This window comes from Taudactylus pleione, unplaced genomic scaffold (genome assembly GCF_031769625.1).
Source record: "Taudactylus pleione unplaced genomic scaffold, aTauple2 ptg000086l, whole genome shotgun sequence".
Taxonomy (NCBI): domain Eukaryota; kingdom Metazoa; phylum Chordata; class Amphibia; order Anura; family Myobatrachidae; genus Taudactylus; species Taudactylus pleione.
The window spans coordinates 32,306,279-32,331,341 of NW_028284488.1; the positions used below are offsets into that span (position 1 = coordinate 32,306,279).

Here is a 25,063-nt window from a genome sequence, read left to right on the forward strand (position 1 = left end):
TGATGATAGCCAATCATCAGGCGAGCTTACAACAGGAAGCGATTCTTCCGTGATACTGATGGCCGTTTTGCTTTTGTAACGGGTAATGCGCTGCTGCTTCTCCTGGCTCCCATTACTAGAGGGGGATCTGTGTCTCTGATAATGACATTGCCTGACATGGTTATGTGCTGGCTCCTCTAATAATGACTGCTGTACTTCACTGCTGCTTGGTGAGAAGTGATTTGTATTTGTAAACATATTATATAATTAGACCTAAATATATGATGGTGCACTTGCAGTAATTAACGCTTGTGACATAGTGATATGCTCAGGCATTAGTGGCCAAATTGTGTGTTTCTCTAAACTGTCGTCTAGGCACCCTAATGGTGCATACACACGGTCAGATTTTTCTTCAGATCTGAACGACAACTATTTAAAAAATCGATGCGCGTTTCTGATGGTCAGATAATGATATCTGACATTTGATGTTTTTGCAGTCAGATTTGGACGATTCCATTCATTTTAATGCAGTCAAAAATCGTTCGTAGTTCAAATCGTTCATCTGACACATCTGATAAATCTGACTGTGTAATGGTGCATACACACGATCAGATTTTTTCTTCAGATATGGACGATAACGATTTAAAAATCGTTCAGTCGTTCATATCTGATGAAAAATCGTTCATATCTGACATGCCTGAACGATGGACGATCAACGATGCGCGTTCCCGTTTGTCATATAACGATATCTGACATCTGATGGGTTTGCAGTCAGACTTGGACGATTCCATTCATTTTAATGCAGGTAAAAATCGTTCAATCGTTCAAATCGTCCAAATCGTTCAAAACTTTGGTCAAATCGTCCAAATCGTTCAAATCGTTTAATCGTTCAGTCGTTCATCTGACAAGTCTGACAAATCTGACCGTGTGTACGCTCCATAAGTGCATACACAGGTAACGATTTTTTGAACGATTTGTCGTTAACAATGTCGTTATCGTTCAAAAAATCATTCAGTTTGAGTTATAACGATGAACTATAATCGTTCAAGCGCGCTCCCGTTTGTAGCACAGACGGTGTAATGGTTAGCGTTACTGTCTCACAGCAATAAGGTCATGGGTTCAATTTCCACCATTGACCTATCTGTGGAGTTTGTATATTCTCCCTGTGCTTGTTTGGGTTTCCTTCGGGTACTCTGGTTTCCTCCCACATTCCAAAAATATACTGGTAGGTTAATTGGCTCCCAACAAAATTAACCTAAGTGTGTATGTGTGTGAGCCTGTGATATAGGAAACCTAGATTGTAAGCTCAACTGGGGCAGGGACTGATGTGAATGGCCAAATATTCTCTCTGTAAAGCGCTGCGGAATATGTGTGCGCTATATAAATAAACTGATAATAATAATAGTTATCGTTCATCGTCCATTTCAGACTGTCCAACATAACTATTTTCATTAAGGGAAGGAACATTTTTCGTTCATCATTGTAAAAATCGTTCATTACCCTTCACAAAAATCGTTCACTTTTTCAAGGGAAAATCTGACAGAAAATCGTTGGTTACAAAATAGTTACCTGTGTATGCACCTTAACAGTCCAGGTTTTAAGTCTATCTGTACTTAAGCATAGGTGATTTAATTAGTACCTAATGCTGCATACACACGGTCAGATTTCTTATCAGATATGAATGATAACTATTGTAAAAATCGTTCATATCTTTGACATGAAGGGCATTCATCGACCAACGATGCGTGTGAACGTATGTCCGATAAAGATATCTTACATCGACTGTGTTTGCAGTCAGAGTTGGACGATTTCATTCATTTAAATGCTGTCAGAAATTGTTCATCATTCATGAAATCGTTGGTAAAATCGTTCATCTAGCAAATCTGACCGTGTATTTGCACCATTAGTCAATTTCATTTAACATTGTCAGTGCTTAAGCATGGATTTGCTTAAAACCTGGACTGTTAACTGGTGTGTGTTTGTAAATATGTGTATATGTAATAGATATATCACTCTTGGGTGTGCGGTCACGCTCTAAGGCGTGTGTATATCAGTGCGTGACCGCATACCGCAGTCATCTTATAAAATGGTCCTGTTCAAGTTCTTTGAAGATATCATTTTACCTGTCATCATTGGTGAGGATTGATGTCAGGTCCTTTGAGGTATGTATGTGGTCATTCTGCCATTTATTTTTTCATTTCTCCTTCATCCACTAGGGGTCACTGGAGTATGTACAATGGGGTATAGATGGGTGGATGAGTGGAACCAGCACTAAAAGAATTCATAATCAAAGTTGGCTCCTCCCCATCTATTCCCCACGGAGCCAATGTTTAGATTAAGTGCAGAGGGAGCTGGATGTCTTTACAGGGCTGTCCTCAGCCATTTCATTTTTCTTCATCATTTTAATTTTATTTCACGTCAACAGGCAGATTGCAATGCTGCTGCAGTCTGCCTGCACCGTGGGAGCCGCCGAAGGGACCCGCCACTGCTTACTGCGGCATGTGTCTAGGTCCCTACCACAGTAGTAGTCCCCCTATGCATTGCCCCCAGTAGTACTCCCCCCTATGCATTGCCCCCAGTAGTAATCCCCCTTATGCATTCCCCCCTATGCATTGCCCCCAGTAGTAGTCCCCGTATTCATTACCCCTAGTAGTCCCCCTATGCATTGCCCCCAGTATTAATCCCCCCTATGCAGTGCCCTCAGTAGTTTACCACCTATGCATTGCCCCCAGTATTGGCCCACCTATTTGCCCTGTAGTGACCTGGGCCTAATGCCCAGGTCACTCACCTTCAATTGGGCCTAATGCCGCCTATGTAGGCTGGGCCTTGTGCCAACCTATATACCCACAGGCCTATTACCTGGATTTATCCCATGGGGCTAGTACCCGACAACCCTGGTGGTCTAGGGAGGGGTTAAATAACGGTGGCCCAAGGCCGCCTACCCGTACGGTGGAAGAGGCTGCGGGGGGGAGCTTCGTTAGCTTTTTTTTTCGTTCCACTCCCACAGTCCTCTTCGGTCCTCAGCTTCATTCCTCTGCCGCTGGCCCTTTCTCTTCCTTTCTTCATCCTTGATCACGCCATCCTCTGGCCTTTTGCGCGACCATCGGAACTGTTGCCGCGCCGCTCTTCTCTTGTATTCGGGAAGTCTTCACTCCTCGCCTCCACCGCCCGACTGAACGTTCCCGCTCAGCGGCATCTAATTCAAGATGCCGCGAGTGAGCGGGGCTATGACGCGGCGAGTCGCGATTGGCTCATCACGTCTGCCTCCCATTTGCTGCTGGACTGCGAGCCGTGTTTGGCTCGCGGCCAGTGATAAACAACTGCCGCCGCATCTTGGCTTTTGGGCAGCGAGCTCTGCTTAGCTTGCGCCCGTAGCCAAGCTTCTCCCGCCGCCACTTTACCGCTGACGCTGGTGGAAGGGACCAGGTGGTCCCTTCACCAGGTACCCGCCGCGGTGGCTTACCCGGTGCTGGGAACAAACACCCTGTCCCAGCGCTGGGCACGGATGCTGTGCCGACACTTGATCCCAGCACGGCTTTCCACAGCAGCAGCCAGTGAGAGTCTATCTCACTGGCTGCTATAACAGACAGCGTTGTGTTGTTCTCAGGGGGATGCGCTGTGCTGCAGCCAGCTGTCAGGGATTGGCCACAGCATAGCGCGTCAATGGGGACCCGGCTACTTTTTAAAAGCGAGTCCCCATTGCTCAATATCGGGTAAAATACGCACTATAGTGCGTATTTGTGAATACTGAAGTAGCGCTCCCACTCATATCACTCGGGAACATACAGTTTTCTATGTAACTTTGCCTAGATTGCTGTTTCTTCTGTCTAGCGAAATGAAACGTACTGCAAAGACGAGCTACTACTTAAAGCTTACATACGCCAACTATGTGGGGGCTATATATATTAAAATGTCGTTTCAGGGATAAGTCATATTTTCATGTTATGCATAAGCCAGCCAGCTGCCCAGGGTATTGTAGCAGTCATATTTCCATGCTATGTGTTAGCCAGCTGCCCAGGGTATTGTAGCAGTCATATTTCCATGCTATGTGTTAGCCAGCTGCCCAGGGTATTGTAGCAGTCATAGTTTCATGCTATGCATAAGCCAGCTGCCCAGGGTATTGTAGCAGTCATAGTTTCATGCTATGCGTTAGCCAGCTGCCCAGGGTATTGTAGCAGTCATAGTTTCATGCTATGCGTTAGCCAGCTGCCCAGGGTATTGTAGCAGTCATAGTTTCATGCTATGTGTTAGCCAGCTGCCCAGGGTATTGTAGCAGTCATAGTTTCATGCTATGCATTAGCCAGCTGCCCAGGGTATTGTAGCAGTCATAGTTTCATGCTATGCGTTAGCCAGCTGCCCAGGGTATTGTAGCAGTCATAGTTTCATGCTATGTGTTAGCCAGCTGCCCAGGGTATTGTAGCAGTCATAGTTTCATGCTATGCATTAGCCAGCTGCCCAGGGTATTGTAGCAGTCATAGTTTCATGCTATGCATAAGCCAGCTGCCCAGGGTATTGTAGCAGTCATAGTTTCATGCTATGCATTAGCCAGCTGCCCAGGGTATTGTAGCAGTCATAGTTTCATGCTATGCATTAGCCAGCTGCCCAGGGTATTGTAGCAGTCATAGTTTCATGCTATGCATAAGCCAGCTGCCCAGGGTATTGTAGCAGTCATAGTTTCATGCTATGCATAAGCCAGCTGCCCAGGGTATTGTAGCAGTCATAGTTTCATGCTATGCATTAGCCAGCTGCCCAGGGTATTGTAGCAGTCATAGGGCCTCATTCAGACCCACTCGCAAGCGGCTGTCCCCTCGCAAGTGGGTCGATGGTGTGCACTGCGCATGCGCACGACGGAGGGAGCTCCGTCGTGCGCATGCGCCAGACGCGACGAGCGAAGGACTTTCCTTCGCTCGTTGTGTCTGATCAAAGGGGGCGTGCTGTCGATGTTGATTGACAGCACGCCCCCTTTAGTGGGCGTGCCGGGGGCATGCCTCCCAGACGGGGGCGTTCCCAAGGGAACGCCTACCGTCAGAAGCCGGCCCACTGACATCACTAGTGATGTCAGTGGGAGTGATTTTGGCTCTGATAGAGCCAAAATCACTCCGGGCCTTGCGGTTGAGAAACTCAACCGCAGGCTCCAGCTCGCAGTGGCGATGGTCGCGATGGTCAAGACCATCGCGGCCATCAACCTGCACGCTCTTATAGGCTGTGGGTGGTGACCCACAGCTATACGAGCGTCCAGGAGGACGCTCCATAATTATGGAGGACGGCCCTCATTCAGAGCGTGCGCTCTGCTCAGAGCGTCCGGCTCTGAATGAGGGCCATAGTTTCATGCTATGCATTAGCCAGCTGCCCAGGGTATTTTAGCAGTCATAGCATGAAACGATGTGTTAGCCAGCTGCCCAGGGTATTGTAGCAGTCATAGTTTCATGCTATGCATTAGCCAGCTGCCCAGGGTATTGTAGCAGTCATAGCATGAAACGATGTGTTAGCCAGCTGCCAAGGGTATTGTAGCAGTCATAGTTTCATGCTATGCATTAGCCAGCTGCCCAGGGTATTGTAGCAGTCATAGTTTAATGCTATGCATTAGCCAGCTGCCCAGGGTATTGTAGCAGTCATAGTTTAATGCTATGCATTAGCCAGCTGCCCAGGGTATTGTAGCAGTCATAGTTTCATGCTATGCATTAGCCAGCTGCCCAGGGTATTGTAGCAGTCATAGTTTCATGCTATGCGTTAGCTGCCCAGGGTATTGTAGCAGTCATAGTTTCATGCTATGCATTAGCCAGCTGCCCAGGGTATTGTAGCAGTCATAGTTTCATGCTATGCATTAGCCAGCTGCCCAGGGTATTGTAGCAGTCATAGTTTCATGCTATGCATTAGCCAGCTGCCCAGGGTATTGTAGCAGTCATAGTTTCATGCTATGTGTTAGCCAGCTGCCCAGGGTATTGTAGCAGTCATAGTTTCATGCTATGCGTTAGCCAGCTGCCCAGGGTATCGTAGCAGTCATAGTTTCATGCTATGCATAAGCCAGCTGCCCAGGGTATTGTAGCAGTCATAGTTTCATGCTATGCGTTGGCTGCCCAGGGTATTGTAGCAGTCATAGTTTCATGCTATGCGTTGGCTGCCCAGGGTATTGTAGCAGTCATAGTTTCATGCTATGCATTAGCCAGCTGCCCAGGGTATTGTAGCAGTCATAGTTTCATGCGATGTGTTAGCCAGCTGCCCAGGGTATTGTAGCAGTCATAGTTTCATGCTATGCGTTGGCTGCCCAGGGTATTGTAGCAGTCATAGTTTCATGCTATGTGTTAGCCAGCTGCCCAGGGTATTGTAGCAGTCATAGTTTCATGCTATGTGTTAGCCAGCTGCCCAGGGTATTGTAGCAGTCATAGTTTCATGCTATGCGTTGGCTGCCCAGGGTATTGTAGCAGTCATAGTTTCATGCTATGTGTTAGCCAGCTGCCCAGGGTATTGTAGCAGTCCTAGTTTCATGCTATGTGTTAGCCAGCTGCCCAGGGTATTGTAGCAGTCATAGTTTCATGCTATGCATTAGCCAGCTGCCCAGGGTATTGTAGCAGTCATAGTTTCATGCTATGCATTAGCCAGCTGCCCAGGGTATTGTAGCAGTCATAGTTTCATGCTATGCATAAGCCAGCTGCCCAGGGTATTGTAGCAGTCATAAGGCACGATTCAATTCAGCGCGATGTAAATAGCGCCGGGAGATAGCTCCCGGAGCTATTCAATTCATCGCGCTGTTAGGTCAGGGAAGGCTCGTTATCGCGCCTTAAACAGGGTGTTTAGGCACGATAACGGGCATTCCCCGACCTAACTTCCCCGCGCGAGGCTGTTTTCCCGGCGCTAATGGCAGAAAACAGCCTCGCTCCGGGACTTTTGTCGGATTTCTTCTCTCATCCCCGGAGGGATGAGAGAAGAAATCATTAGTCGGACTTGTCAGCGCGGTGTATTGAATAGCTTCGGGAGCTCACTCCCGGAGCTATTTACATCGCGCTGAATAGAATCGAGCCCATAGTTTCATGCTATGCATTAGCCAGCTGCCCAGGGTATTGTAGCAGTCATATTTTCATGCTATGCATTAGCCAGCTGCCCAGGGTATTGTAGCAGTCATATTTTCATGCTATGCATTAGCCAGCTGCCCAGGGTATTGTAGCAGTCATATTTTCATCCTATATGTTAGCCAGCTGCCCAGGGTATTGTAGCAGTCATATTTTCATGCTATGCATAAGCCAGCTGCCCAGCTCTGTTGGGCGCCCAAAAGCAATAGTTGCAGGCACAAACCATTCAATTGCCCCCTAAATTAATAAATAAGAAATTAATGTTTAAAAAAGATAGTGTTAGTTAATTATTAGGCTCAAAATAATCCAAAAACATAAAACAGAAATATGTTTATCCATGACAGAGATTGATTTTTACTTTTAATAACACTTATAAATGTATAATACATATTTGAACCTAAAGGGATAAGTCTCCATTATTGAATTAAATCCTTTATTAATGGTTCTAAGGTGTTACCCAATTGTAGGATAGCTGTGATAATTACTTTGACTTCTCCCAATCTACACATTAGCTCTCCCTATATTGGGTAAGGGTTGGTCCAATCACAGTATAGTGTCATAGACACAATTCATTTAAAGTAAAATATTTTTATCTTACCCCTTCCAGTGTTGAAGAATCCTTCTTTCTCTTTCATCCACTATGGGACACTTGGCTTTAGAGGTGTGGTTATTTGGAGCTGTCACTTTAAATAATTTAGAAGTGTGAAGCTCCTCCCCCTCTATTCCCCACCAGCCCTTTAGAAAAATGTTCCATAGGAGCTGGTTCACTCTGGACAGAGTTCCAGCATTTTGCTTTATTTTTGTTTACTTTTAACTTTTACATAGACTGACTGGCTAGAGGGACCCTTCGCCACCTAGCCAAAGATTGGGTCCTTGGTCCCTGGCGTACTGACTCGCATCAGGCGGGAGTGTACATGGCTTCTCTTAAAACCCTCCACAGCTGCAATAATTAGTGAGTATGAGAGCTTCGCTATCCACTTATGGACAAGGGCTGTGAGTAGTATGGGCGTCATGTTACAGCAGCTGCGCGCTCCCCCCGTCCCCCGCCTCTACCCTACGCCGGAGATGCTGAAACTGGAAGTGTGGAATCGGGATCACTGACAGGCTTGCATGGTCTGAGAATGAGGGATGGGGATACGTTTTTGATTACACTGAGTCTAGAATGGGGAGGATTGGAGGAGGTGTGACTATGTATGTGAAAAACAGCATAAATGCTACTATAATACAAAATGTTGAAGCAACAACTGAGACCCTTTGGGTGACTATAGAAACGGGGGACAAGGACATAATTCGCACTGTGGTGATCTATAGACCACCTGGACAGGATCGGGAACTGGATAAGTACCTATTGCAGGACATTACTAGATTGGCTTTAAAAGAAGAGGTCATAATCATGGGAGACTTTAATTTACCTAATGTAAACTGGGAGGTGTCTGCTGCAAGTTCTTCTAGAAGTGGCCACTTTCTAAATTCTCTGCAGGGAGCATCTCTCAAACAATTAGTGAGGGAGCCCTCTCGCAAAAATCCTATTCTGGACTTGATACTCACAAACTGTGACAGAATATCGGATGTAAATGTGGGTGAGAACCTAGGATCCAGTGATCACCAAGCAGTATGGCTTAGTATAAAGACAGGGTCCAATTCATGCCATACACAAACAAAAGTGTTAGATTTTAGGAAGGCTGACTTTGCAGAGATGGAAAGATGTGTTACTGAATCAGTGGCAGATTGGAAGAACTTGGAAGGAGTGCAGGAGTGGTGGGTAAAAATAAAAAATGCAATACTGAAGGCTGCAGACCTTTGTATTAAAGGGTTAGGAAAAGCACCAGGAAAAGGAAGCCAGTGTGGTTTACAAAACAGGTATCAACTAGTGTGAAATTAAAAAAGATGGCTTTTAGGAAATATAAGCAGACCCAAAATAATGACAGAGGTGTATCTTGCCAGAAGGAGGGAGGCTAAGAAGGTGATTAGGTGTGCAAAGGCAGAAGCTGAGGAGAAAATGGCCCAGTCAGTAGATAAAGGGAGAAAAACTTTTTGTAAGTATATAAGTGAAAGGAGGAAGTCACATGGAGGAATAATAAGACTTAAGACAGAGAGTGAGTACATGATCGGGGGAGACAAAGAAATAGATAGTGTAAATAATAATTTTTGTTCAGTTTTCACTACAGAAGGAGAGGGGAAGGGGCCATAGTTAAGTTGCAGAGGCATTCATCAAAATGAAGTACTTAAAATTTCATGTACAGAGGAGAGGGTCCTAACAGAACTCTCTAAACTGAAAGTGGACAAATCAATGGAGCCAGATGGGATACATCCAAGGATACTAAAAGAGCTTAAAGGGGTCCTGGTAACACCATTAACAGAATTATTCAACCAGTCACTAGTATCAGGAGTGATTCCAGAGGACTGGAAAAGAGCAAATGTAATACCACTGTACAAAAGTGGCAGCAAAGAAGAAGTAAGTAACTACAGACCAGTAAGCCTTACATCAGTAGTGGGAAAAATTATGGAAACACTTTTCAAAGAAAGAGTGGTGGAATATCTCAAATCCAACAATTTACAGGATCCCAAACAGCATGCATTTACTCAGGGGAGATCATGCCTAACAAATCTTATTGACTTTTTTTGAGTGGGTGACCAAAGTAATAGATCAAGGGGGGGCCGTAGATGTAGCTTATCTAGACTTTAGTAAGGCTTTTGATACGGTCCCACATCGCAGAATGATAAACAAACTGGAAAGCTTGGGATTGGATTATATGACTATTGAATGGATAAGATTTTGGTTGCAGGATAGGAAACAGAGAGTTGTAGTAAATGGAGTGTATTCAAAGGAGGCAAAGGTAACCAGTGGAGTACCCCAGGGATCAGTACTTGGGCCAATGCTTTTTAATATCTATGTTGGTGATATTGCAAATAATATTAAAGGGAAAGTATGCCTTTTTGCAGATGACACAAAAGTATGCAACCGGGTAGACACACCAGGAGGGGTAAAACAAATGACTGAGGCTGAGTAGACTAGAGGAATGGGCAAGAACATTGCAACTACAGTTTAATGTCAAAAAATGCAAAATCATGCACTTGGGTCCCAATAGCCTAAAGGCTAAATATAGTATCAAGGACACTATAATAGAAAATACAGAGGAGGAAAGGGATTTAGGAGTCACCATTTCAGAAAACTTGAAAGCAGGCAAGCAATGCACCAAAGCATTGAGGAAGGCAAGTCAGATGCTTGGTTGCATAGGGAGAGGAATCAGTAGCAGGAAAAAAGAAGTGATAATGCCACTGTATAGGTCCTTGGTACGGCCTCATTTAGAATACTGTGTTCAGTTCTGGAGGACATATCTCCAGAAGGATATAAACACATTAGAGACGGTACAAAGAAGGGCAACTAAAATGGTGCATGGCCTACAGCATAGAACTTACCTAGAAAGACTAAAAGATCTTAATATGTATAGTTTGGAACAGAGAAGGGAAAGGGGGGACATGATAGAAACTTTCAAATACATGAAGGGTTTTAACAAGGGACAGGAGGGAAGCATTCTTCAAAGGAAGAGATCTACAAGAGCATGAGGACATGCACTGAAATTGGAGGGAGGTAGGCTCAGAGGAAATTTGAGGAAAAATTACTTCACAGAAAGGGTAGTGGGTAAGTGGAATAGCCTCCCATCAGAGGTGGTTTGAGCTAAAACAGTGGAACAATTTAAACACGCTTTGGATAGGCATAAGAATATCCTTGACAGACGTAAGGAGTAAATAGGGTTACATGAAAAGGGGCAGACTAGATGGGCCAAGTGGTTCTTATCTGCCGTCAAATTCTATGTTTCTATGTTATTTAAGCAAGTATTGTTACACAGTTTATGGTATGTTGTCCTGAGGAAGGAGTGGAAGACCCCAAAATGTTGACCTTGCACTAATATGGATTGTGGATTTTCAAGTCTGAGTGCTGCCTGTCATTGTGGAGTTTATGGAGTAGGGGTAGTTACCCCATGAGGAGGGCACTAGAGCCAGTTGGGCAGCAAGCCTCATGCTAACAGAGTGCCGGAGGAGCGTGTATGTATGTATGTATGTGTGTATATATATATATATATATATATATATAATTTTCTATCATGGCGCCAGGATGAAGAGGGGTTGGGGGCGGAGCTTCATAGCGTGGGCTCTCTCTGTGCACGGGCTGTAACAAACAGCGCTGCTGCTGCTTTCACTGGCTCTTACACATATTCTCCCTGCACCTCTCCTCCCAGGCTGAGTACAGGCGTCATGTTACAGAGACTTCACGGCTACAGTGATTCTCTGGGCACCTTCTGACATCCATTCTACCCAGGTTCCTTTCAAGAGCTGTGAGTACACTGGGATGTACTGACTGGCTGGTGCTTGTAGGGAACCCATGAATTGGACAAGGGAGTGGTGTGATTTTCCCCCTTTGTCTCCCATTAGCCTTCTGGTCTCAGACTGTATATTTTCCTGTTCTGTGTGAGTGGGTTGTGTGTCTCTACCATGACAGGCAAGATAGCCACCAAAGCTTCTCAGAAGTTGTTTGTTTGCTCTTTAAGCAATAACAAAACTTGCATAGCAAAATCCTACTGGTACCACAAACTGATGCATGTACAGTAGTATATTCCCCTGTTACTATGATTTCCTTGTCTACACCGTGGGCCTCAGCCTTAGCGGGCATTTTGGTTTAGCGTTATTACAGTCCGCCTGGGCGGCTGGACTGGCCAAATCAGTGGATATGGGTTCCACTAGTAGAATGCCCTACACTTCCTACCAAAACGGTACCGCAGGATTAATAATTGGTACTCTGGGTAGAGCCATTAATCTTGGCAGTCAGCAGGTACTTAATTTCCCAGTAGACAGAGTACCTGAACAGTTTGATCTATTTGGTAAACAGCAAAAGAAGTCTGTTGTTTTTCCCTTTTCACAGTAACTTCAGGTCCAGTTTTCAGCGGCTTGAAAGCAACCAGATAAGCGTTTCCAGATACCGAGACATTTTGACTCCAGCCATCTGTTTCCTTCATCTCTGATAGAAAAGCGGGAAACCCTTCCATCAGTGGATGCATTTGGTTCTCGGCTATCAAAGAACGCTTCCGGTCACAGGTGCAATGACAATTATAGACCCTTCAGATCGTAAGCTAGAAACAACACTCCGATCTGTGTACACTGCTATTCAGACCAAGAATTGTTAGAGCTTGGGTTAACAAGGCTGTGGCCTGCTGAGCGGAGCAGTTCATTATGGGTCTGGACTCCTGCCTGGAATCGTAACTCAGCTCTGAAAGTACCGAACACAGTGAATCGGCGGTGTACCTGGGAGAGGCTTCCATGGATATCAGCCAGATCAGTGCACGTATATCTGCTTCCGCTATTGCAGCCCGCAGAGCTCTCTGGCTGCGTTCTTGGCAGGCGGACGCAGAATCCAAAAGGGAGAAGGCTGAAGATCTGCAGTTCACGGGTGATATGCTTTTTGGTCCAGAACTGGACTAATGGATATCCCAAGCCACATGGAGTAAGTCTACTTTCCTCCTTCAACTACCTCGCCATCCAGAAGGACTTACAATGGTCACAAGTTTCATGGCCCGCAGCCCTTTCGTGGGAGAGCCAGGGGTGCTTCCACACACGCTAGGGGTGGCAGAAGTAGAGGTTGCCTACAGACGTTAGCACGTCAACAGGAACTGCAGCCAGTTGAAAACAGGTGGCGTGACTGTCTCCCGTCCCACTTGGGATCTCATACTGCAGGAGCTCACTTAGACCTTTCAACAGGTTTGAAAAAAGAGCCAGACCTCTTCAGATACATAGATTTGCAGATTACTCTCCGTTGGGTACAGTATAGATTTCAAAGTTTCTCCTTCAGATCGTTTCTTCACAAAGGGTCTGCCGGTGTCGGCAGACAAGACCGAGGTTCTGCAAGGTCTCTCCTAAAATCGGCAGTTCTGGTACATCATCAGGGTCTGGGGTTCCACTGTAACTTTCTTTGTGGTAACCAGGCAGAACAGGTCTGTCAGGCTTATCCTGAACCTCAAGTTTTTAAACCAGTATCTGATGGTTCATCGCTTCAAGATGGAGTTGATTCACTCAGTCATTGCGAGCTTGGAACCGGTGGAGTCTCTCATTTCTCTGGATGTCCCATTTTGGAGACCACATCAACCTTTCCTGCGTTTTGCAATTAGTTTTGGGCGTTGCAGTTCGGTGTTCGGTTTATCCTCGGCACCATGTGTCTTCCCCAAGGTCATATCTGTCATGATTGCACATCCTTGGACATCAGGTGTGACCATAATGCCTTACTTAGATGACATGTTGATCAAGGCCCCATCTGAATCTCTTCTCTGGGACCCACGCCTTACCAACAGACTCTGAATCAGCACGGCTGGCTGATCTATTATTTTTTTTTGTTTAAATCCAACCTAATTCCGTCTGTCTCCAGTTTCTGGGGATGATCCTGGATACGAGTTTACAGCTGGTGTTCCTATCGGAAGACAAAGCCAAGGACATTCAGCTACTAGTTCAGTTAGTTCTCAGACAGAAGAAGGTGTCTATACTTATTTGTTTTAGTCTCTTGGGAAAGATGGTAGCTGCCTTTTTGAGGCACTACAATTCAGACGATTCCACTCCCGTGTGTTCCAGCTGGACCTCCTAACACAGGGGTCAGGGTCCCCCCTACTCTTACATCGGATGATCTCTCTGGTGGATGCAACCAAACAACCTCTTTGCGGGTCGAAGATTCGGAGTGTGGGATTGGATAATCGTGACGACAAACGCCAGTCTCCGAGAATGAGGAGCGGTAGTCCTAAACTGTCAGTTTCAGGGCCGTTGGCCTCCACAGGAAAGACGGTGGCCCATAAATGTGTTGGAACTCAGAGCAATTTACAATGCTCTGCTCGTAGCCGCACACTTACTAAGGTCTCAACCGGTGAGAGTACACAACGCGACGGCCGTTGCTTATATCAATCGACACGAAGTCGCATGTCTATCGGATTCTCTGGTGAGCCGAGAGTCAGTCAGTGATCCTGTCGGCAGTGTTCATCCTGGGAGTGGACAACTTGGAAGCAGATTATCTCAGTCGCCAGGATCTTCACCCCAGGGAATCAGGGTTTCGCGATTTAAATCAAACGATTTAAATGAAATTATGTAGCTGTAGCTCTGGATCATGCACAAAGACGCAACTGCACAATCCGTGATGTCGTACAAGTGTGAAAGAAGCTGTTATATGATCTTGAAGAGATTGGACACCACAACAATGTAGTAAAGATGGCAAAGGCAAGAGCTAAAATTACACTCACAGATGCTCACTTGCTTGGCTAATCTACTTGATCCTAGGTACAGGGGGAAAAAAAAACAGTCCTGCTGAAATTGAGACTGCTATATAGTTTGCTCATGCCAATAATAGTCAAATTATGCCGGTCATCATCAACTTTCGTGCATCCATGAAACCATTTGCACTATACATGTTTGAAGTGGACACCAAGTATCTCCTCTAGCCTGGTGGATGTCCTACGCAGCTTAACTTCAGTTAGACACTTCTGTAGTAAATCTTCTGCAGCTGATGTTGACCGCAGTTTCATCAAGTGCAGGAATTGAAAGGATTTTTTTCAGCGTATGGTTTTGTACAATCCAAAACACGCAACAGATTGGTAAATGAAAAAGGATCTAAGCTGGTTGCATTCTACAGAGCCTTTTCTGGTGAGGACGTGGACAAATACATGTACGTGTTTGACTCCGACTCAAACAACTGATTGAGTGAAATTCAGAACCTAATTGTACTTCTTGATGCAACTGTTTAGTGTGTATTTATTCTATTACTGTGTTCATTTTGTTACTGTTCTAACTTCAAAAAAATGTTAATTTATTGCTAAAACAAGGTTTAAAATCTAAAATTAAACAGGTTACTTAAAAAAAAATTTGAATAAAAAAAATCCTATTTAAATCCAAATCCGATTTAAAACAAATCCGAATTTTTTAATTTTTTATTTTATTTTTTTAAAAAAAATCAGATTTTTATGCAACCCTGCAGGGAACGGATGCTTCACCCAAACATATTGCAAGTCTTGGTCCGTCGTTGGGGTCAGCCTCAGGTGGACCTCACGGCATCTCGATTAAACCATCAGCTACCAAGATACATGTCCAGAACTTGATCCGGCTGCAGATGCAGTGTACGCACTCACAGTTCCATGGACCTACAACATGGTTTACCTATTTCCTCCAATTGCACTACTTCCTCGTCTTCAAAAGCGGATAGAACACGTCTGCCTCGTTCATACTCGTGGCACAGGACTACCCTCGGAGGAGTTGGTTCTTGGACCTTTGGACTCTCTTAGCAGACGACCCGTGGCCCCTGCCACTTCGTCTGGACTTTCTGCAACAGGGTCCTTTTGTACATCCCAACCTAGCGCTGCTGTGTTTAATGGGGTGACTGTTGAGGCCACTATCTTGAGACACAAAGGCATCCCAGAATCTGTTATCCCCACAATGCTTCGCTCCAGAAAACTGGTTGTGGCTGCGCATTACCACCGCATTTGGCAGTCTTACGCAGCATGGTGTGACAGTCGGGACTTTCCACCCTGTTTGTTTTTTGTTCAAACGGGGCTCGATGTTGGTTTTCATTTAGGGTCCTTCAAAGTGCAGATATCTGCTCTTTCTATCTTTTCTCAATGCAAATTAGCCCTCACATCTCAGGTGCAGACTTTTCTTCAGGGAGTGTTGCAGGTGCAGCCACCTTTTGTTCCACCTACAGCTCCCTGGGACCTGAATTTAGTACTTGCGTTTCTTTAATCTTCCATGTTTGAGCCGCTTGATGAGGTAGATATTAAGTATTTGTCTTGGAAGACTGTTCTCCTCCTGGCATAGGCTTCGACCCGTCGGGTTTTCTGAGTTGGGGGCCCTGTCTTGTAAACCCCCATACTTTATCTTTCATGATGATAGGGCGGCCTATTCTAGTGCCTTTCTTGGTTGAGGACTCAGTCTCTGGATGTTGTTCTGTATGATGCAGTTCGGAGGAGTTGGCCAGCGTCAAAACTAACGTTGGCGAGGTGGATTCGACTGACTATATGTCGAGCTTATGTCAGCAGCAATAGACCTCCTCCTCCGTCTTTTCAGAATATTCCGCACGCTCTGTGGGTACGTCGTGGGCAGCACGTCGAGGTGCCTCCACCGTGTGTGGCCTCTTGGTCCCCGGTACATACCTTTTTGTGAAGTTTTATAGGTTTGACACGTTTGCTGCTTCAGCTTTACGATTTGGCCGCCTTGTTCTGCAGGTTCCTCAGTATGCTCCCGTCCGTGGGGGAAAACTTTTTAAGACGTCCCCAGTGTACTTGTTTCCATTGTCCCCTAGTGGATGAAAGAGAAAATGGGATTTTGGTACTTACCGGTAAATCCTTTTCTCTGATTCCACAGGGGACACTGGACGCCCCACCTCAGCGCTCTTCACCTGCCTGTTCGGTTTGTTCCGTGTGTAGTTCTGTTTGTGTGACCTTTCCTTCTCTTTGCTCCTGTTGTTCTCCATCTTCTCTGTCTTCATTTTTCTAAACTGTGGGCTGGTGGGGAATAGAGGAGGAATAGCGTCACACTTATTATTTAAAGTGCCAGCTTCAACTAACCACGCCTCTAGACCCTAATATACTTGTTTCCAGTGTCCCCTGTGGAATCAGAGAAAAGGATTTACCGGTAGGTACCAAAATACAATTTTTTCATATTGATCTACTCTTGCGGGTCTGGGAAACCCTTTTTTCTCTTTAGGCTACAGTTATAGGGTAACTTCTGGTGCCATCCATACCTATTTAATTATATCTATTTACCTGATCTAAGTTAGGTCATCACCCATGTTTGCACGTGCACATCACACCTATATGCACTGCGTAACGTGCATGCACGTGCCTCAGGAAGGAGAGTGTGACTGGATGGATTTATGTTTTCCTATTGAACAAAAGTTACAGATACCTACATTTACAAGTTCATTCATGTGGACAAGTCCTGAGAAACAACACAGTTTCTTGTGATTGCTGAATGCTGTTAGCATCCACTGAAGAATGATGTCCTTGTAGCAACCATTATTCTACAGATGTGTCCACATACTTCCTTGCACATTAAGCAGCCCTTCTTGATTGAGTGACGTGACTCGGTAGCGCAGTGTGTCTTTTTGTGAGACCTTTTACCTTCAAATGAGTCATTTTAATCAGGCTTCTGCTGATTAAAATGATATTATAAATGTTACTGCGGGTGTATCTGCGTGCGAAATGCTACGTTACTGTGTCACAGCCGCTGACACTGTCATATTATGTGTAACGCGACTTGTAGCGTACGGGGTAAGATGTATGTGTTCACATCTGTATGTACATTACTGTTGCACCTCAATGCTTTCTTTTCTTGTTTACCGGCACAATGTAATTGCTCATTTTATTAATTTCACATACGCACAAACTTAAGCACTCCTACAACTCAATAAACAAAAACGGGGAGGAATCTACTGCGCACACTAGCGGCAGCAATTAGAGAGTACTAAAAAAGGAGATCATCCACCACCAAAAAGGGTACAATAAAACAAAAAGCAAGTACTCCCGTTCCTGCGCACAACTATTCTAGATATTCTTATATCCAGCCAAACATATAATGGTGGGGGTTCATATAAACCAACATGAGTGGGAAAATATGTATGGGTCCAGAATTTTATTGATTGAATGCCTAGTGACATAGAATATAAAGAAACCTTTTTGGGTGGTGTATACTCCGTTTTTTACGTGAGTACGGTATGTTCTTGACATATTGAAGACTTGAAGTGGAGGACTGTTATTTTAGACGTTTATTTGAGATATACTGTACCATTGGTGTTTTTTCTTCTTTTTCCTTCTCCCGAGGAACATTTGAGATGTATATTGCCATTTGTAGATTGGGATAAAGGTGACCGACAAGATTGAAGTTCCTTATTGATCAGAGACACTATTTGGAGTCAATTGAAAATAAGTGACTTTGATATTTTCCCACTCATGTTGGTTTATATTAACCCCCACCATTATATGTTTGGTTATAAGAATATCTAGAATAGCTGTGCCCAGGAACGGGAGTACTTGCTTTTTGTTTTATTGTACTCTTACAACTCAGAACTTCCTGTTTCTGGAAACTAGTTATACAAACAATCATTAACGTTTATAAGGTGCCAGAGACTTTGCAGAGCAGTACAGAGTAATGTAGATATAATATTATATACTAAAATTGTACAAGCAGAATAAAAAGTGCATTGGTGCAATTACTGATCAAAGAGCAAAACATACAGAGAAGATCTGCCTAATGGCATAGTACCAGGAAGGAGTGTGGCATATGTTGTCGCCATCAATGTGGAGGAAGAGCAGGTATCAGCTGTTATGTAGAAAAGGTCAGCCGCAATGCCTACGTAAGGCACAAATTGTGCCTGGAAGTTGCATTTTAGTCGATGAGCGGAGTCATCCTGGGCACCTGTAAGTGGGATTATGAAGCCAATGGTTCCAATTGATTAGATAGGGGTTAATAGTGGAGCCCAGGATAGGAGATCCGAGAGCGATAACCATCCCCAGTGGCTCCTCCTTGTAATGTTTTGGGTTCTCCAGGAATGGGTCAGGATCTAAAATGTTGTTTAAAATAAGCTTACGTTACACTGTGAGAAGATGGCATATCAACAGTCACATCATATAATATACAGCTCACAAACAGCTGATAACTGACTTTTTTTATACTGTACTAATCAGCAACTTTTATACCAAAACTGATTTTCATTATAAAGGTTGTTTATGATGGTCAGTCACAATCAGCTGCTACATCACAACCTATCACTTCCAAAATCTTACGACGCATATCCACTACACGATTCGCTCCATAAGCGCACCCACACTGAACGATAATCACGATATCGTTCAGTGACGTCACGCTCCCTCATCCCCGTACTTGCAGAACCTGACAATATCGTCAGGTTGTCCTGCAAGTATGGACAACGACCAGCGGGAGCGCGCATCACTGGTCGTTGACGGCATATCCACTGGCCGATATAATGAACGATAACTATATTGTTCAGTCGTTCAAAATATCGGCTAGTGGATATGCGGCTTTACACTTCCTCACAGGGAACAATGATGGCTCCATAGTCAAAACCTAACTTCCAGTCCAAGGGTTCTGGAGATGTATAGATAAATATGAGATTATATACTGATAAAGGGCCTGCTGACTAAATTGTGAAGTATATGCAATGTCAGGTACACACTAGAAGATGTATGTCATGGTTGCCTACTCTCCCGGTTTGGCAGAGAACCTCCTGAAAATTGGGTGCCACTCCTGGCCCCCTGCAAGAGAAGGCAACTCTCCCTGATTGGCCGCTGCCCCCCACGCCCTCCCCCCAGTGGCACCCACTTATCGAGCGAAAGTGGGTGGTCCCAAGGGGGGACAATGGCGCGATTCTCTTTGAATCGCATAATTGTAGCCCCTTCCCCTGGTAAAACGCTGGTAATATTGCTCCTGCACCGCCCACTTATACCGCCACCACGCCCCCTGCTACACCGATGTGGCTGCCCCCTCCTGGAGGGGACAGGCAGAAAGTCAGTAAATATGATGTGTGTACCCGGCCGATGCATGACATATCGTGCGGTCGTTTAATACCGCACGATCTGGTGAATGACCGCACCATATGTCGTTCACCAGTCACCTCTACAAGCAGGGAGTCGTTAATCAAATCGACAGATTGAGCCTACATGTAGGCTCAAATCTGTCGGATGCGATGAACGACTCGTATGGTCGCTAATAGTGAGTACATACTGGCCGATGTGGACAATATGTCGGCCCTATCCACCGGATCGGACAACATATCGTCTAGTGTATACCCATTTTAAGAGTCCTGACTAAATTGTGAGGTATAGTGTTCTAGCTAGACCGCAGGCAGCGCGCTGAGGTTGTGAGCACAGGGTCTCCGCGAGCTCCCTGAAGGGGGCGTGGCTGACCGGGGAGGGGGCATTTCCATGTGACACCCCTCCAAGTCCCCACACTAGAGGGCGTAGCCAGCATTTATGGAGGTGCTGGGCTTCACCCAAGCTCTCCCCCTCATGGTGAAGATGCCGCGCGCCAAAGTTCCGATTATCTTCGCTGGGTGAATAGATGCCGCGCGGGTAGGGAAGGCACAGCGCAGGCTGTTTTAGCGGTAAAACAGCCTCACAGGAACACTAATGCGGAGTACACACTGGCAGATATATTGGCCAATCAATTAATATGCCAATATATAATGTGCCCGTTGGCCAGTGTGCATCAGTGATATGTCTGTGAAATACGTAATTCGTAGACATATCGCATTGGCTCTGCTGCACAGCCGATGGCAGATACGTCTGTCCATCGTGCTGTTTATATGGGTGGTCAGCCCACCACCCGTACACATGCAGAGGAGGGTGCGAAGCGATCCTCGACCAGATGACTGATGATGGTTGTCAGTGCGTATGAACAACCGGTATACAATCGGGAAACCGGCTGCCTTAATACCAGCAGCTGGCTTCCCGACTGTCATATCCCGGCGAGGGTGAAATGCCGGGCGTCTAGATGTAGACGACTGACATTTACCTGACGCCGGGAGACAGGCGCCCAGCATCCAGATCGAAGGGATGTCGGGCGCCGCTAGCGGACAGCCTCTTTAGGTTTAGGGCACCCGGGGGGGACTTAGGGTTAGGCACCCCCCGGGAGGGTTAAGCTAGGGGGAGGGAGGGTTAGGCACACCCCCGGGGGGGACTTAGGGTTAGGCACACCCCCGGGGGTCTTAGGTTTAGGCAGCGGAGCAGGGGGGGTTAGGCACTTGGGGGGGAGGTTAAGGTTAGGCACCCCTAAGGAGGGTTAGGGGGTTAGGTTAGTTTATACTTACCTTAGGGACGATCGGGATATCCAGCGCTGCCGGGCTTTGCTAATCTGTCGGCCAGGCGCTGCCAGGAATCGGCCGGCGGTATTTCATACCGATTCCGAACAACCATCATCTGCAGATATATCTATTAGGTATGTATCCAGTTTGAGGTATATGTAAGTGTTGACTCAATTGTGAGGTAAATGTAAGTGTGTATCCAGATTAAAGATTGACAGTGTCTAGGTAGACACTCAATAGGTCAACACCAGATGGTCGACAGGCAATAGGTTGACGGGGAGAAAATGTCGACAGGTACAAACGATCAACTGATTATTGGTCGACTGTGCAAATGGTCGACAAGATTTTTTCAACAGATTTTTTTAGGGTTAGGCACATACGGAGGGTTAGGTTTTGGATAGAGATGGTTAGAGTTAGGCACTAGGGGGAGGGTAAGGCTGAAGATTAGGCTTAAATTTAAAAAAAAGTCTGTTGGTCTATTGAGTGTCTATCTAGACACTGTATCTTCTATACCACACCTTTGTAAGAGTGCTAACTAAATTGTGAGGTGAATATAATGACTAAATCAGAAGTTCCGAAATGTTTAAGGATATCCATGCTTGAGCATAGGTGACTTAATTAGTACCTCAATCAATTTGATTTAAGCATCTGGACAGATTTGTGGATATTCTTAAAACCTGGACCATAAGGGGCGGAGTTTGGGAACTTCTGGCATAAATTGCAGCTGTACAGTGTAATACAGTAATTAGGGGGTTCATTATGAAAAGCTGTGTTTCAGATAAATCCTGCTTTCCCCATTGTGATTATGAAAACTGTTTGTATTCCTTTTTTGCTAGCCCCTTCTCTCCAAGAAAAGTGTTATGAACCTAATTTGTATAGAGTAATAAATGGAAAAATATATATTTTCATTTAAACTGATGCATTAAAGTGAAATTTTGTTTTTGTCAAACCCCCCAAAAACTCTTTGGTTATTAAGTGGTTAAGAAGTTTGAAACTACTATCAGAATTCTATATCTATGCATACATAATGAATAATATGTTATTATTGCAATGCAGGGATACCACTCTTCATCTTGGCTTGGAAACCCCCTAAAATCAGTTTAAATGAGAATGTCCCTGGCGCAGAGAGTGCTGCTCACTTGGCTCTTCAGTTTACTCTTCCTGATCATGTTGGTGCTAAAGCTGGATGAGAAGGCCCCTTGGAACTGGTTCATCATCTTCATTCCTGTCTGGATATTTGACACCATACTACTTGTTATGCTGATTGTGAAAATGGCAGGACGATGTAAATCTGGGTATGATCCCCGGAATGGAGCACAAAATATGAAGAAAAAGTCTTGGTATCTTGCTGCCATGTTACTGAAATTGGCATTTTGTCTCATCTTATGTGCACTGTTGGAACAATTCACCAGTATGTATTTATGCTTTGTATTTATTCCTTTGTGGATACTATTGATCGGTGGGCTGATTGAACTTGGATTCAATGTATTTTATATGATCTGAGACTAACTCGTCCTGTTGGAAGCAGCTGAGCTTGAGGGAGGGATGGGGGGCAGTTTGCAGCTTGCCATCAAAATGTTTAAATTCCCCTATTGAATATCATCTTTGATTTCTTGAAGGTCATTTAAATGAAATACCTGTATTGTTAGCAGTTAAGTATCCACCACTATGGATTTGATTCACTTGTTTAAGGGAAACATGTTTTTGAGCTATATTATACTGTATGTAAATAAATAACATATATACGTATTTAATGCTCAGTGTTTTCTTATATCCCTGGTTACATTTAAATTACATCACTGTTAATAATCTTTTAGTAGGAGGGTAATAAGACCTCTCATTGCGTAAATTTATTCAACTCGTACATGTATGTATAGTCAGTAGTATGGCCCTGGTACAGATTATTTTTTCCACATAGTCCCCATACTAAGCATTTGTTTCAACGGCACACTGAGGCATCTATCCCGGCATAGAAGATATCCATGTCAAGTGCCTGAAGCTGGGACATGACTGCTTACAGAAAATGTTTTATTTATTTATTAACAGTTTCTTATATAGCGCAGCAAATTCCGTTGCGCTTTACAATTTGAATCAAGATTAACATTATACTGGGTTGTAAAAGACATACATACATACATACATAAGGGTAAGAGGGCCCTGCTCGCAAGCTTACAATCTATAGGGAAATAGGTGTTGATACACAAGGAAAGGTGCTACATATTGCAAATTAGTCCAGCCCAATTGCAGATATTCTTGTTGGGCTGTATAATCCATTCACACTGGAAAGTTGGCCTAGGGTTAGGAGGATGTTAAATTGAAGAAAGAGAAAATCACCGTCGGTTGCGAATCGTCTTCACCCAGGTGCTTCTTTAAAGGTCCAAAGAGATGGCAATCACTCGGCGCCAAGTTAGAGCTGTAGGGAGGATGGTCCGGTACTTAACCAATGGCAACGTCATCACAACTCACGCATGCGATTGGCTGAGTTTGGCGTTATCGTGCAGCAATAAAATGCCTATGATTTTGTGAATTTCTGTGATTTGCTTCGGTACCCAACATGAACACTTTTTACTGTGCCCCAGTTTTTCATGAGCGATGTTATGCACAGTACCCACTGGGATATTCAGTTTGTCAGCAATATCACTAACTCAAATGCGTCTGTCCATCTCAATCAGACCTTCAATGCAGCATAGATTGTTATCTGTGGTGAACATGCTTTGCCGGCCTGATCACTTCTCATCTTGAACGTCTGTCCTGCAGTTATCAAAGGCAGTGCACCAAACTCAAACTGGTTTCCGTGACCTGACATTATCACCATACACCTTGACAAGTTGCAATGCATTTCAGCTGCTTATCTGCCCTAGAAGCAGAAATCTGATCACACTATGGGCCTGATTCAGACCCACTCGCAAGCGGCTGTCCGTCTCGCATGCGCCAGACGCGACGAGCGAAGGACTTTCCTTCGCTCGTTGTGTCTGATCAAAGGGGGCGTGCTGTCGATGTTGATTGACAACACGCCCCCTTTGGTGGGCGTGCCGGGGGCGTGCCTCCCAGACGGGGGCGTTCCCAAGGGAACGCCTACCGTCAGAAGCCGGCCCACTGACATCACTAGTGATGTCAGTGGGAGTGATTTTGGCTCTGATAGAGCCAAAATCACTCCGGGCCTTGCGGTTGAGAAACTCAACCGCAGGCTTCTGCTCGCAGTGGCGATGGTCGCGATGGTCAAGACCATCGCGGCCATCAACCTGCACGCTCGTATAGGCTGTGGGTGGTGACCCACAGCTATACGAGCGTCCAGGAGGACGCTCCATAATTATGGAGGACGGCCCTCATTCAGAGCGTGCGCTCTGCTCAGAGCGTCCGGCTCTGAATGAGGGCCAATGCTCCTTGATGATTGACTATGTTTCTGCCAGCCCCGCTATCTTACAACTGATGTTGGAACAATATGACTGATATGAGGTGCAGTCTAATGGCCATGAGGAGAAGCAGTGGTCTACCTGCTCTGGCCTGATGGGAAATTGTAATGAAATAGAGAACATTACACATGAGAGGTCTTGTTAACTTATTGAACCACCCTTGTATAATTGTAAATATTATTGTAAGGATGGTACACAAATTGCTACTATCAAAATAAGGGTACAAAAATATTCAAGTGGTAATCATAATCTTGAAAAGTGGTATACAGGTGTGTCCACATTCATCTATCCTCCGTGCACTACAAATGTCGCTACACAATGCGAGAGCTCCGTGTGATTCGGTAGCGTCAAACGTCTTTTCATGCAACTTTTTACTTTCAAATGCTTCTTATTCGCACAGTGATGCGAATATTTAGATCAAATGATATGACACCTCTGTAAGAAAAGGTTATTTAAATGAAAGGCTAGATCACAAGGATAATTTATTTTTATAAATGAAAGTAGAGCTAAAAACATTTGTAGATTTTTAGTCAACAGTGTACTGTTTAATTTAGTTTTTAAATGCATGTGCTCTGCATTTGGAAATCAGAAGTATCTGTAATACCTGGAGTTTATATTCTTTACTAAAGCGCCACAGGGTGTGCTGGCCCATTTACAAATAAATACTATTCTTATTATTTAGTTATATGGCACTGCAAGAGTTCCGCAGCGCCTTACAAAATATATAAACAAATACGTGACCAAAGACAGGACAGTACAATGCAGGA

At 44.9% G+C, this 25,063-nt stretch overlaps 1 protein-coding gene across 1 annotated transcript; it reads left to right on the plus strand.

Annotated features, from left to right (window-relative positions):
• Positions 1-22,632, plus strand: TMEM60 (transmembrane protein 60). The gene is made up of 2 exons (XM_088468934.1): positions 1-209; positions 21,940-22,632. Exon 2 carries the CDS (start codon positions 21,988-21,990, stop codon positions 22,384-22,386), a length of 399 nt encoding a protein of 132 aa, XP_088325060.1. The 5' UTR covers positions 1-209; positions 21,940-21,987; the 3' UTR covers positions 22,387-22,632.
• The last annotated feature ends 2,431 nt before the right edge of the window (positions 22,633-25,063 follow it).